Below are 14,554 nucleotides of genomic sequence, written 5' to 3' on the forward strand. Positions count from 1 at the left end.
TATTGCTTTGTAGACCCAGACTCAAGATGTCCTTTGCCACGTTTCTATCTATATTTAGTTTCAATAAAATATAATAATAATAAACTAACCTTTAGTAACGACGGCCACGCGTTCAATTATCAGTCAAAAAATAATACATTTTTGTAATACTAATTCAACAACTCGTAACGGCAGACACGATTCTTTTACTTTTCGTTGCCATCGAGCTGGCAATAAAGGAGAAAAAAATCTACAAGCGAGAATAACTATTATTTAACGAGATTATAGAGAGAGAAAGAGAGAGAATGCTTCAAAAAGTAAAAGAAACTCATCTTCAGATGGATTTCCCTTCAAAAATCCACAGGGGAAACTGTTCAGTACCTGGAAATAAAAATGGTTGCTTCGAGATTTAAAAAAATATTAATTAATGAATTACCTGTAGTAATTTGGTTTAAAAGGACCGGCTTTGTTCAAGCCCATATACTTAGCCTGTTCATCTGTTAACTCTGTCAAATGGGCATCGAATGTAGGCAGATGCAAACTGGCAACGTACTCGTCTAAAACATAAGATTATGTCGGCAATCGAGTAAAGCGCATTTAAACAAGGCACGTACCCATCTTTTTAGGCAAAAGATAGACATCTGATTTGTATCTCCCAGGTGGAGCATTGAAAAGTTCTATTAATGCTAACGCCTGCGTTGCCGAGGTAATGGATACCACAAACGATGGCAAGCTTGAACAGCTTAAATTAACTAGTCTTCCCTCAGCTAACAGAATGATCCGCTTGCCGTCGGGCCAAATAACATGGTCCACCTGGGATCTAACTTTTTCCCATGTCAGATCGGGGGTTCGCAAACTATTCTGGAAAGGTAAACGTGAAAAATTGGCAAAGTAACGCAATACGATTTCGTACAATGTCTATCTCGGTATTCGAATGACCCATGTTGCACACAATACATCCGTTTTTCATTTTATCCATATGTTCTCTCATAACAACGTTTTTATTGCCGGTAGCGGTGATGACTATGTCGACATTACGTATCACTTCGTTTAATTTGACCACGCGAAATCCATCCATGCTACAGAAGAGGTTTTTATTTTAGGAATAAAAATACATTTATAACACACCTTGCCTGTAAAGCGCAGATAGGGTCAATTTCAGTGATATAAACAACGCAACCGAATCCTTTCAAAGCTTGAGAACAACCTTTCCCGACCTCGCCGTACCCACAGATGACCACCTGTTTCCCACCGAACATAACGTCCGTAGATCTTTTCAAGCTATCTATAATTGACTCTCGGCAACTATAAAGATTATCATATTTGGTCTTGGTTACCGAATCGTTAACATTCATCGCGGGAACGGTTAACTTTCCACCTTTGGAGAGTTGGTATAAACGATGAACACCGGTTACACTTTCTTCCACAATGCCTACGTATACAATATACCCATCAACGCAAGCCCTTTCTAATTGACTATTGTACCTTTAATCATTTTAAACATAGCGGGATACTTTTTCAGCATAAGATGAGTCGCATCTCCTCCGTCGTCCAAGATCATGTTCGGCTGCCAATTTTCTGCGCTGACGCATTTATCTATGCACCACCAAAAATCTTCCTCTGTTTCGCCGCGCCAAGCAAATACGGAAAAACCTGCCTCGGCCAAAGCTGCCGCAACTTCGTTCTGTTAGAAAAATTCAGAAAAACTCGCGAGAGTGAAGAAGAAAACGACCAAGTTGTACCTGAGTAGAATATATGTTGCAAGCAGCCCATCGAAGACTGGCACCTAAAGCTGCTAAAGTTTCAATTAATACTGCCGTTTGAGCATTTATATGAGTGCAGCCGACGATTTTTGCGTTTTTTAAGGGCTTGTCATCCGCTGCTCGTTTTCTTAGCGCCATTATTCCCGGCATTTCTATAGGAACAATTTGAAATTAAAGACGATGGCAAAAAATAGGAGCCTAAGGACCTTGTTCGGCAATTTCTATCTCACGCCTTCCAAATGCGTGTTGGCTAATATTCCTCACGCAAAAATCTGAACTGCCCGCGGAATTCTTCTGCACCTTTTCACGTGGAGATACGTCGTCGTCATCGGAGCTGCTGCCAGTACAAGACGCTACAAAACATTCGATAGTCCATTAGGACAAGATAAGCCTATCATTTTTAGGTCGGCGTAATTTAATCCGCGTAATACCTCTCTTATCGTGTTTGAAATTTTTGGTAACAAAAATTGTATAGACAAATATTCCCGTATGTAATATATATTACCTGAGCTGTATGAATCTGTGGAAGAAGCCGAAAGTGATCTGCTTCGATAGCGGCTGGACTTTTTCAGGGCACCTGCTTTATTCTCCTGAAAAGTACAAGTTCAAGCAAAAGAAAAATCGAAAATGCAAGAAAAAATGCAACGCAAACTAACGGCAGTCTGCATCTTTAAAGAATAACTTTAAAATGTTATTTAAATAAATAAACAAATGTTTTTAAAAGAAAACCCATATCGCTGGAAATATAAGAGAAGAACAAGAACAAAAATGCTTTTAAACTACTTAATTCCGTTATCAAATGTAAGCTAGGGGTCATCCCTAAACTACACCACGCACTTTAATTTGATTATATGGATTATGGATATAGTTTTATTTTCTAGTTACTTAATTGTCACTTTATATATTAGAAGAAAATAACAATATACAGGCTGTCCAAGATAAGGATCTTTTTCGTTGGGATATTGGAAACCATAAAAAATACGAAGATGGTTAAATTAGAAAAAAGTTGCGAATTTAAAGGTAAATATCGTGCTGTTGAGAAAACTAAAAAATTCCCCGCACTTCCGAAGATAAGCCAAAAAAAGAACGATATTTACACATTTCGTTCTTAGTTTTTTCTTATGTTATTATACTTAAAATTTCTCAACGCTATCTGGTAAAACTAAACATTGTTTAAATCTCCTTAAATAACGAAAAAAAATAAAAATAAAGTGATGAAATTTTTTGTTTTCTCAAAAACACGTAAATTTTGCAACTTTTTTATAATTTAACCATTTCCGTATGTCTTACGGTTTCCCATATCCCGATGATAGACATCCTTATTTTGGACGTACTGTATACGAGTGCCGCGAAGTGCTTAGTGAAAGAGAAAGGTAACGTTAGGACCGTGGTGGCCCTTCGCGCCTTGTTTATGTTGCGTGACGTAGTACGTTGGTACATGGACGACCCCTAAAATGTCTAAGTGTTTAACAACTAAAACGGACTGTATTGCACAAATCTTACCGCAAACAAAATACATTATGAAAAAGCTCAATCAAACGATTATGATTTTCAAAGAAAAGATACAAAACCGATATTAAAATAAATTAACTTGATATTACGGTAGAGTCCAAAATCTAATTGACTATGAATGTACCTTAACTTTTTAAATCAACCTCGTAATCGTGTTTAGAAGCATAGCACAAAATTGTGAAAACAAAGTGTTTTTAAGGACCTTAAGGAGGTAAAGCATACATTAGAACACATGTATATCTTACCAACTTAGATCTTTGGCAGACGAAGGCATTACTTCCCTCCAATCCCTAGAAATAAATTTTAGAAAATTGAATTTAAAATTAGAATAGTGCACACATTTTTCGCAAAATCCTTTCCTACTTTACGCTGTTGGACGTTAATAAGTTTTTAATTTTAATTGCGGCCACATGTATGCTTACCACAAAATAATTTATTAATACACAACTAAATATTAAGAATCTAATTAATTTGAAGCAAAGGGCATCATAAAGTCACACACCTTGGCACCTGCAGCAGGATCCGTAATAGGACTATCGGATACAGAGTTTATATTCCTATTCCCAATAATCGTCCTAATTTCTATATTTTCGGACATTTTTTTTATTTAAGTCAATTGAAATTCGGCCAATAATCTGCAGCCTTTGGCCGCGTAAAAATCACTAAGCAAAATTTCCCACTCCACCAACCAAACTTGGAAATTTAATGGGAACAAGAGCCATTAAACCAAACCACAATTTATTATTTGACACAAGACGACAGCCGACAGCTCCTCAGACCTTTACGGACAATTTTATTCTCACGTGGTTAAGGAGAGGGTGCGTGTAGTACCACGAAAAAGAGACAAAATGATGTTTAGGTAGGGTTCGGGAGCGTTCAGAAATAACGACATCTTAAATATATTTTCTTTATTTATTTTCTTAGTTTCAAATGGAAATTAATGACCATTAAAACTCGCTAACGGGAAATGGTGGACCGTCGGCCAGCAAACCGGAATATTTTATTTATGTCCGGAGTATTTCGTAATTTGTATTCTACTGCTCATGCCTCATGTCACAATTTTATTTGGGGGAAAACTGACGTGTGTTGAGAGTTTTGGTGTCGAAAGAGCGCATTTAGAAACGATAGTTTTTTTTTGTCGAATACTTATCCGCAGCCAAATTATTCATTTATTAACATTATGCATAGTAGACGAAAAATGAAATACCGCCTGGAAGACGTACATTTATAACCATTATTATTGTCAAACACATTTGTCTAAAGGTGTCCAATATCCCCTTTCAATAACAAGGTAGGTGTCTGTAAGTTATAAATAAAAACGGATTTTGAAACTCGCACACCACTGATTAATCTTGTTTTTTCTGCAGGACCCAATAAAAAGCCGAAAGAATGGCTCAAGTTGTGGGGCAGAAAAGACGGGGCATTAGTTGTAACGAAACATCCTCCAGTGGGCCTACCCAATTGTCAGCCCTGGGCTCGGCGCCTGGTACCCTTACAGATGAACTTGCTGCATTATTTGAATGTCCAGTATGTTTTGAAATAGTTTTACCACCAATAATGCAATGTCAGGTTGGGCATTTGGTCTGCGCCAGTTGCCGACCTAAATTATCCTGTTGCCCAACATGTCGTGGTACATTAGGAAATATAAGAAATCTAGCAATGGAAAAAGTAGCCAATAATTTGATGTTTCCCTGCAAACATAAGTCAACTGGATGCAGAATGTCATTAGGTTTAAATGAAAAGGCAGAACACGAAGAAGTTTGTGAATTTCGTCCTTATAGTTGCCCTTGTCCGGGTGCCTCCTGCTCCTGGCAAGGGCAATTAGATAAAGTGATGGTTCATTTACAACATTCCCATAAGAATATAACCACACTTAATGGTGAAGACATAGTTTTTTTAGCGACTGAAATTAATTTAGCCGGAGCGGTTGATTGGGTGATGATGCAGAGTTGCTTTGGTCATCATTTTATGTTAGTATTGGAGAAACAAGAGAAGAGCGATGGACACACACAGTTTTTCGCTATTGTTCAACTTATTGGGTCTCGAAAGCAAGCAGAAAGGTTTGCGTATAGGTAATTTTTATATCCAATTTGCAATATGAAAACGAATTACTGCATCAGATGGCTTGTTGCAGATTGGAATTAAACGGCAATCGACGTCGTTTAATTTGGGAAGCCATGCCGCGGTCCAGCCACGAGGGGGTCGCGTCGGCGATAATGGGATCTGATTGCCTGGTCTTTGACAACTCAATTGCCCAACATTTTGCGGATAATGGAAATTTGGGTATAAACGTTACCATTTCATTAGTGTGCTAAATAGTTTTGTCAAAAATTGGTTATTTATAAGACTTATTAGTTAGTTCTAGTTCGGTTGTATATATACATATATTTCTACTTATTTCAATACCTATGATACTGATTATATTTCCTTTATTGTGTTATATGTATTTTGAAATTTGATTTTTAAAAATTTACACTGTGTCCATGAATATAAACTGATCTAGGTTTTTACTGTCTGAGGAAAAACATCCTCCACGCAAAGCACTACGAAAGTGAAGCGACTATTTACAATTTCTGCGTATGTTTCTTTAAATTCCCTATTGTAAATACACTTAGAAATGCTTTGAGTGACGGATTGTTTAAAAAGAAAAGTTGCTTTTGCAAACTTGAAGATAATATAATATCTCAATTAGGTATTAACTAACAATTGTGATATAAAAGTACAGTTAACTGGTTCCATGTAACATAGTACCTACACTATCAAAAAGGATAATTTTTATTATTATTTGAGCTATATCGTTTAAAGCGCTGTTATGTCGATTGGTTCTTGGAATGACTCAACTGTCCACTATTAAGTGTGTTTTGTTGGTGGCAATCTAGCAGAATCTTTCAGGGATGACGTCCCAAAAAATTACAAATAGACTGATTTTATTATTTATAATTATATTGATGTTTCATGTGTATGGATATGTAATTATTGTAAGTATGAATGGAGGTGTTTGTAACAAAAAAGGTTTCTCCTTATATCAACTGAGATTAGCTGTCTATTGTTTTTAAGTATTCAATTTTCCCATTTTCCTACGAAGTCTGGGCTTACGAGAAAACTGGTGTACAAAAATCGCTTTAGCCTAGCTGGTGAATCTAGATTGCCGCTGGTTTGTCTTTATCGAATTAAAGGCTAATCAAAAAGTGCAGTTTAATTCATAGAAATAAGCCTTAAGCGTTGCTTCCACTTAAAAACCAAATAAAATTTTATGAACTACACTGCACTAGGTCTATTTTTTAGCTTAAGGAATTTATGTAATTGCGATAAATTAAAATTAAAGACAATTTAAAAAAAACTTGTTTATTTTCCGTACCTACCCCCCCCCCCCATTTAAACCTAGTTATTGTGAAAAAAATGGGTAAATAAAAAAAAGTGCTTCAGTGACGTTAGCGAAATCTAGGCAGCTAGGCATCGACGATCATTTTTTGTGCTCGCGTATCAGTCGTCCCTTTTTATGAAAGCCTAAAAAATTTATTACCTGTCAACACTTTTAGTGGTAGACTAAAAAAATGATGATTTACGAGCGTCGTTATTTGAAATTGAGATGTGAAATAATATTTACCATTTTTTATGTTACAGAGAACACCTGGTCAAAACTGTTACAGGACTTTTGATATTTAATTTTGTTGAGAAAAATGTTTAACAAAAAATTTAAATAATTTTCCCGTAATGGTACATACCAACTTTTAGAGCTGGTTTCTGTTTCACTCCCCACTGAAATGCTCTTGTACAGGATGGCCAATATAATGTAACTTTATACCTTATATTAGAATATACAGGGTGTACAAAAATATTAAATACAAAAGTTATCTGGTATTATCCTATATATTATTATATTTTTGGATTCTACTCAAGTTTCTAGCAAAATTTCATATATAATGTTCTATACCTGTGTCTAATGGTTTTTGACAAGTTTTTATCTCAAATATGTCATTTGCAGGCCCCAAGAAAAATACCGTTTTTTCCTAAAAGAAAATCTTTATTTTTTAATTTGAGTTTAATACCTTGTTGACAAGAATCTACTTTAATAGAATTTTTATATTTTGATAACTAATAATACAGGGTTTTCAAAAAGTAATAGTAAATACTAAACTGAGAAAAGGTCCAAAAATCATTATTTTTTAATTGGAAACCCCCAAATTTAATAGTTTTATCTTATTTGCCATTAAAAATAAAGGTAAGTTAGTATAACGTTGTGTATGCTGAAAATATTTAATTTTCGAAAGATTGACCAATTAATATTCTTATATGAGTTTCAAGCTTTGTTATGTCTATCCTCAGTTTGCTATGACAGCGTTTAAAGTCAATTATATTCGCTAAATGCCGGTCGTATTAAAAATAGCTTCATCGGTCCACAATAATTTTTCAGATACATTGGATTCAAAGTAACGGTCTTCATTAGAGCGTTAAATGTTGCTGTTGCATCCTAATCATCAGCTGTCAAAGCGTTTGGTCAGCTATTTGGACCAAAGTGTAGAATACCACTTGGTATAATTTGGTCGTTGGCCAACGAGCCGTAATTTTGTCGTACAGAAATCAAATTGCCACACCTGTGATTAGGTTTTCTTTGTCTAAGGTTTAGACGTTGGCGTTTTTTGTCAACACATTGATCCAACTAATACCAAAAACCGACACCATTTGGTTTGCCGGTAACGCCCAAGTTACGCCAATGTGTACAACAACCTTTGATAGAGCATTTTAATTTTTTCGACTTGGTCTGCGGAGATGTTAATTTTGTTTTTCATTAGCAAAAACCGCTCCTAAAATGCTAAGGTAAATTTTCGAAGAAAATAATGACACCGCGCCATCTAGTGATGGAACTTGCAACTTACATCCCAAAAGATTAAAGTAGAAAAAACGAAAACTGTACGGGCAGAAATTCCAAAATTATTGTGGACGGATCCGCCCCCTTTTTTCATAAAAAAAGCGTTTAGTTAGATCATTTTGTGGCCTGTCAATTTGTTGAATTAATTTTACGCTCAATTTTTAAATGTTCGAGGGTTCTAAATCGTCAGTTTAGTTTTGTTAGTGATCGAGGGAGCATATTACGAGAACGTCGATATGTTAAAGCGGGTCGGTAAATGTTACTTTCCTGTGTGTTTTTAACCAATAACACTTGTTTACGTTTTTTGTTAATCGTGCTATGTGCCTTTCAGCTCCCGCTGTAAATAATATTAATTTTAAATTGGCATGATTAATTTATCATGATGAGAGTTGACTTTAACGATTATTTTTGGGTAAGTAGTTAAACTAACGTTTTCCTTTATGTTCAACATTTCTTGCTAGACCGTTTCAAAGTCCAAGACTTAATGTGGTTGCGGCACTCGTAATTTGGTGTCGTCAAAAACTAGCAACCCATGCGGTTTCAGTGAAACCTGCGAATCGCCACTCTTCATTATCAAATAATGATGGCAGGTCGTGAATTTGCAATCTCAACTTGCTGGGAAGTACAATCAACCCTCCACGACAAGAAGGGTCACTTTCCGTCTATGCTTTCTTCCGCTTAGATCAAATCGTTTGCCGATATGCGGCTAACAATTTGAGTATTTTAATTTATGCTGGGTGCGTGGGAGTGCCAGAAACTAAATTCTAAGAATTTTATTACACTAATGTGCTTATGGATCTCATAGATAAATACTTCACTTCCTTACAGGAAGACATTTATCGTATATTTTGATTGTCGGACCTAGGACCATCAGGTCATTACACTGGATACTGAGTATTGGATTAATACATAATTTTTTTAAATTTTATCTGGCATCTCCGTTTAATTTTAAGGCGTCTGTGTTTCATATTCCTCGATTTGTTATCATTTGCTATTTAAATATTTAAAGTTGGACGCATTTAAATGGTGCTGCGCCGAATTTTATGATTTTTATTATGGAATTTATGTCAATATTGGAACATTTTTTCTATTAGGGTGAGAAAAACAATGGGTTCGACGTACTGTACCATAATATGAAGTTCGGCTTAGCCGCTAGCAAGGACTTTGCAGAATTTCTCAAGGAGAGGTACTTCCAATTTGATTTTAAATTTGAAAAAAATGCAAGCAATGATTTTCTTAGATCAAACATAGAAGAGAATACGTCGAAATCTCTTGGTAAATTAGCTGTCAAAGCTGGTAATTGCTGCTCGCAGGGTACATTTTCACCGTTATGGCAAGTGCTCAAAGCCTCTTCAGAAAAACTCTCCTCATTACACTTCCAAATGATGCAAAAGCTATCGGAATTAGTAAAGGAAATCAGTAAATATGCCGAAGAACTACACAAAAAACATAAATCTGTAAGTGTGAAAAAACGTTTTATTTAAATTGAAACTTTCATTTTTGCTTGCAAAGATGGAAATAAATGTACATCGAGTTTTATCACAATGTAATTATTGCCTCATTAATTCGCGTATATACAAACAAATAAAACTGAGATTATGCCAAGGTTTCTAAAAATATTTAACGTATTTTTTTTTCTTAATGCGTCAAGGTTAAGGAAGAAGAGTCCGGAACATTGGAAATAGTCCAAGTAATGCAAAATGTTACTGTAAATGTACAAAAATCAAAAGATGTATATAATCAACGATTCTTAGAGTTGGATCGCTTGCGCAAGGAAAGTACGTCCGCGAAAGACATAGAGAAAGCAGAACAAAAACTCAAAAAGGCCCAGGAAGACTACAAAAATTATGTGGAAAAATACAGTTTAGTAAAAGAGGAATTCCAAAAAAAAATGTCTCTCAGCGTAAAAAACTTTCAAGAACTGGAAGTTGTTCACTTGCAACATATGAAAGAATTCTTAAATTCGTTTGCCGATGTAGTTGAGTGGACGCACGGTGAAATGGGAAAAGTACACAAAGAGTTCAGAGAACAGTGTCTGGAATTGACCATTGACCAACTTCTCGAGCAATTCGTTAGGAACAAGTCCACTGGACTTGAAAAACCAGGTTGGCCGCAAACATTTTTTTCCTTTTTATATCGAAATACTGACAAATTTCTTGGTCCGTGCATTTTTGTTTTTAATCGTTTTTATTGAAGGTCGTCATCTCTTGATCCATTTGTTTCCCGATTTTATTTTAGTATTTCGACTAAATCGTTTTATGGTCAGAAAATAGAATGTTTGAGTTTGGTTTATGCACTGTTACTTTACCATCTTTTATTTGTAAAGAAATTGTCAGTAGAGCTCTTATTGCTAATGAAACTCTAAATAAAAAGGAAACAATTTTAGGCGTGTTAGACGTTGAAGAGCCAGTAATGTCTCCTAGTCAGGAAACGGAACTTTCGACGGGTGCGAAAACAAAGAGAGAAGGTAACAGTTCTAGCGAGCAGACAGTGCCAACACATGCCAAACCTTCCCGTCGAACAACTTCCCTATTAAATCTCTTCATGTCTAATTCACAGGGTACGTTTAAAGTACACCATTTACCCGGTAAAAATATATATATATATATATATATATATATATATATATATATATATAAATATCATCGAGCCATTCATCCTATAATTAGGCGGCCCTTTTTGATTTTTTATCGTTCTGGCAACAACAAGAAATGTTCGTCTTAAATTTACGCGAACCATACCCCAAAAACAAAACTACTATACCCACCCGGTAACGCAAATTCTTCAATTTAAAATAAAATTCGAGGCGCAAATATATTCCGAGGACAGTCATTTTCGCAATATCGGGCGTCCAATGTATTTTAGCTACACTAGATCATCAAAAATCAAAATGGAGACCCAGTAAGTGTTCCTCGATATTCGGTAAGCAAATGGCTCAAGAAAGGAGATAATAATAAGGTTCCAGTAATTATCCCTGAAGTGATTGTAGGCACCGTCTTGAGACATTTGGGCTTGGGCTATTTTTTTAGGTTCTCGCGAGGGCCGCGCTGGCCCGTGCAGTGCCCCATCGAGCCCCACCAGTCCAGAAGGTGATGAACAATTGACAAGACATTCACAGCGCGGATCCAAGTGTAAATCATCTAAATATCTATCTCACACTTTGTTCTCTACTCTGTCACTGGTTATTTTTGTTTCTTTATTGTCTTGTGTGTGTGTTCGGGAATCTAAAAAACTGTTTTGTTTAGATTCCTTCTGCACACGAATAACACTTGAAAAGTTATTTATTTAGTAAATATATAGAGTGCATGTGTACAAAATTTCTTAAATCTGGGCTGGTTGTGTTTCGTTTAATCAGGGACGTAGCAAACAATTTTTGTGTTTCTCGAAAACAACGTAAAAACTGTTTACTAATAAATTCCCAAAAACAATTGTTAAGTTAAATAATTTATTTATGAATGTGTACCTAATAACCATGATCTATGTGTAAGACCCGGCGAAATGTGACTCAGGTCTTACAAACCATTTTGCTGCGTCCCTATCTTTAATGGTGTTTGCTGTTATGTTGATTACCCCTTAAAATCTTACAGATGTAGTATCATTTGCTTCTACATTTTCTGATTTACGTGCCGTAACTATGGAATTCAATTTCATTTTTTATTCGGCGTTGTGTTGGCAAGTGTCTCCCTTATTTTAGCACAATGTAATGTAAATTTACGCTTTTCACACATTGAACACAGTGTCCTGTGTATTTTTCCATTACGGAAAAGAATATATGAAAATATCTTTTAGGGTTTTTGCGCAGTCGAAGGGACAAAGCAAAGCAAAAGAAATCCAAAAAGAAACAAGCTAAAGACAGTATCGATAACCAAAGCAACAAGGAAGAAAAATCTGACATGTGAGAAACGATTTGCCTCCCCTTTATTTGTGAAATCAGATATTTTTCTAGGGAGGAAAAAGACGATTCTCAAAAAAGCGATAAACCTGTTGTATCCTCGAATCCTACTGGACCTGAATTAGACGAAGACGGCTACGTTATTAGACCTACAGTACCACATACATGGAACGAAAAAAGCAGTTTTTATTCTTCTTCCGACTCTGACTCGGGTAACAGTTTGCTGGCAACTTTTTTTTTACGATTAAAGATTAAAACTCCAAGGTTTTTAAATGTTAAGATTTTGGTTTGCGTTAAGAACCATTAAAATGGATGTTAAATATAGGTGTATCCACACAAGATTGTTTGGTCCTATTATACAATTTATTGAAGTAGGAAAAAAAATTAACAATGTAATGTGTTTGTGAATTGAGCCTTCTTAATATAATAGCCGTAATTCTTTAACAGTTTATGCGCGTCGTTATCGAGATGTGGGGTTTAAAGCCGTTTTTCATCCAACATTATCACGTGAGGAAACTCTATACTCTGTTTGTAGATGACGAACGCGAAAGAAAAATTCACGTGGAAATAAAACCTCTGAACAATGGATCTGCGCCCATGTCCGCTTCTGTAGATGAACTAAGAGCAACCGTGGAAAATATTTATCTGTCACCTACCGGCGGATTTGGAAGACGAGGTTCCAATTTGGAAGGAGATGTATCAATGAAACGATCACAGTCAGTGTCGCAACAAATCGGAAAACCTAGTAGCGATTTGCTAGGCCTAAATCTAGTGCAAAGCCCTACAGCTTCCAACGCTTCCACACCTACAAGCTCCCATCCTTACGCGCCCTTACAGAGCCCGTCGCAATTGGCTTTGAATTCACCCACATTATCTGCTGGATCAAAATATGCAGGTACAAAATACATCGCAAAAATTTAGATCGGGAATAGTAATTTTTTGCTTTCCGCGAAAGAATTGGGAGACTTTTTTTCTGAAGATGGAGAACTGCCTCAACCACCTTCCAAACAAGTGAGACAGACCCCGACACCCACGTCTGGGTACATGTCAATTCCAAGACCACCTTCCAGAAGATCGGATCCGAATAGAATCCTTATGCAACAGGCTACCAATATTTCCAGAGCAGACAGTATTAACAGTTTAGAATTCAGAACGGCCAGTGTCCCGATAGGAGTATCTCGAGGACCGTCCCCGCTGACCATAGGAATGGCTGATACTATACCCCTGGCGGTTGCCTTCCACGAAATTGTACACTCCTACTTTAGAGGTTCCGACGAATCCAGGTGAGAAGTAAAACAATGGAGGTTTGCAACTGATGTAAATTGGAATAACTTTCAGATGTCAAGTGAAAATGTCTGGAGAAATGATGCTCTCATTTCCCGCGGGCATAGTTACAATCCTAGCTAACAATCCCAACCCTGCAAAGTTGATATTTAAAGTAAAGAATACTCAAAGATTAATAAGTGTTATGCCAAATAAGCAACTAGTTTTACTGTAAGTCCGGAATAAGCATTTTTAAAGTGTCGCTTAATCTGCAAAATATTTTTACAGGGATTCGAAACAATCATCTCCAGATTTCATCGGCGTCGAATTTAATATGAACGCCTTGAGTTCCTTGCTAAAGAAACAGTCTGAACAAAATCCCAGTGCTTCATATTTCAATGTAGAAATTTTAAAGTATCAGGTAAGCTTCGCAAAATTACTCCGTCGGTCCTCCAGTAAATTTTATTGAAGATCAAGCCAAATCACGGTGCCACTTCGTGTCCCTTGCAATTAGTAGCCTATTGGAAATGCACCCATACCCATACAGATTTAAAAATCGACTACAAATACAATATGCATGCTATGAGCTCCTCGAGTCCTTTGCTAAATGTCGCAGTAGCAGTTCCCATCGAAAGTACCGTCAAGAACATGCAAACAAAACCGCAAGCTCAATGGTGCGTTCCTTTCATTTAATATTTAACTTGGTTTGTTATCAACCTGTGTCGTAGGCCTAGCGAAAACAAGCGTCTTATCTGGAAGTTCACAGAACTCTCTCAGCATACGGAAAACAACGGCGTTGGTTCGATGCTGGCTAGATATGATTTAGAATCTGGACCGTGCGTTCCATCTACAATATCGGCCCAATTCAATTGTGAGGGAACCACCCTTTCGGGAATAGATTTTCAGTTAGTGGGGCCTGGGTACAGATTGTCTCTTATCAAACGGCGATTTATTTCGGGTAAATACATCTGCGACGGTGAGCAGAAATATGGGTCTAGTATTGGCAGCCATCCATCGTCTGCTGCCACCAGTACGGTTTCTTCGACTGGGGAACCTAATTGCTAGCATTCCTCACATATCATATGTGCAATATTCATATTAATTGTCTCTTATATGTTTGTATGTCAACACTTTTATTTATGACAATTCCATGTTACATAGCCTATGATATGATATATAGTTTATGATTGCTATTTTATAAATAACAATAAAAAAAGTACTCCAAAATTCCTCATTTTATTTCATGATCACGAAAACGTTATACCCGAAGTCAAG

General features: G+C 36.3%; 3 protein-coding genes across 9 annotated transcripts; 2 read left to right on the plus strand and 1 right to left on the minus strand.

Annotated features, from left to right (window-relative positions):
- Window positions 1-6: 6 nt before the first annotated feature.
- LOC132695510 (adenosylhomocysteinase-like 1) lies at window positions 7-3,897 on the minus strand. Of its 2 annotated transcripts, XM_060659796.1 has the most exons (11): window positions 3,757-3,897; window positions 3,500-3,544; window positions 2,248-2,332; window positions 1,949-2,095; window positions 1,722-1,894; window positions 1,465-1,663; window positions 1,108-1,411; window positions 893-1,058; window positions 594-840; window positions 416-536; window positions 7-360 (listed from the first exon to the last, which is right to left on the minus strand). In XM_060659796.1, exons 1-11 carry the CDS (start codon window positions 3,850-3,852, stop codon window positions 354-356), a joined length of 1,590 nt encoding a protein of 529 aa, XP_060515779.1. In that variant the 5' UTR covers window positions 3,853-3,897; the 3' UTR covers window positions 7-353. The 2 variants fall into 2 exon arrangements, with proteins under 2 accessions (XP_060515779.1, XP_060515780.1); XM_060659797.1 differs by lacking the exon at window positions 3,500-3,544 and having other exon boundaries at window positions 3,757-3,896.
- A 113-nt stretch (window positions 3,898-4,010) lies between these two features.
- LOC132695511 (E3 ubiquitin-protein ligase SIAH1A-like) lies at window positions 4,011-6,575 on the plus strand. The gene is made up of 4 exons (XM_060659799.1): window positions 4,011-4,113; window positions 4,179-4,545; window positions 4,622-5,326; window positions 5,389-6,575. Exons 3-4 carry the CDS (start codon window positions 4,644-4,646, stop codon window positions 5,567-5,569), a joined length of 864 nt encoding a protein of 287 aa, XP_060515782.1. The 5' UTR covers window positions 4,011-4,113; window positions 4,179-4,545; window positions 4,622-4,643; the 3' UTR covers window positions 5,570-6,575.
- A 1,657-nt stretch (window positions 6,576-8,232) lies between these two features.
- Window positions 8,233-14,521, plus strand: LOC132695840 (F-BAR domain only protein 2). Of its 6 annotated transcripts, XM_060660358.1 has the most exons (15): window positions 8,233-8,372; window positions 8,456-8,536; window positions 9,219-9,310; window positions 9,365-9,581; window positions 9,776-10,229; window positions 10,511-10,684; window positions 11,154-11,255; window positions 11,914-12,019; window positions 12,071-12,228; window positions 12,552-12,911; window positions 12,972-13,299; window positions 13,355-13,510; window positions 13,568-13,700; window positions 13,751-13,953; window positions 14,008-14,521. In XM_060660358.1, exons 2-15 carry the CDS (start codon window positions 8,504-8,506, stop codon window positions 14,342-14,344), a joined length of 2,853 nt encoding a protein of 950 aa, XP_060516341.1. In that variant the 5' UTR covers window positions 8,233-8,372; window positions 8,456-8,503; the 3' UTR covers window positions 14,345-14,521. The 6 variants fall into 6 exon arrangements, with proteins under 6 accessions (XP_060516341.1, XP_060516340.1, XP_060516343.1 ...); XM_060660357.1 differs by having other exon boundaries at window positions 8,235-8,536; XM_060660360.1 differs by having other exon boundaries at window positions 8,235-8,536; window positions 10,511-10,591.
- The last annotated feature ends 33 nt before the right edge of the window (window positions 14,522-14,554 follow it).

Source organism: Cylas formicarius, unplaced genomic scaffold (genome assembly GCF_029955315.1).
Source record: "Cylas formicarius isolate icCylForm1 unplaced genomic scaffold, icCylForm1.1 PGA_scaffold_12__32_contigs__length_19106922, whole genome shotgun sequence".
Lineage (NCBI taxonomy): Eukaryota > Metazoa > Arthropoda > Insecta > Coleoptera > Brentidae > Cylas > Cylas formicarius.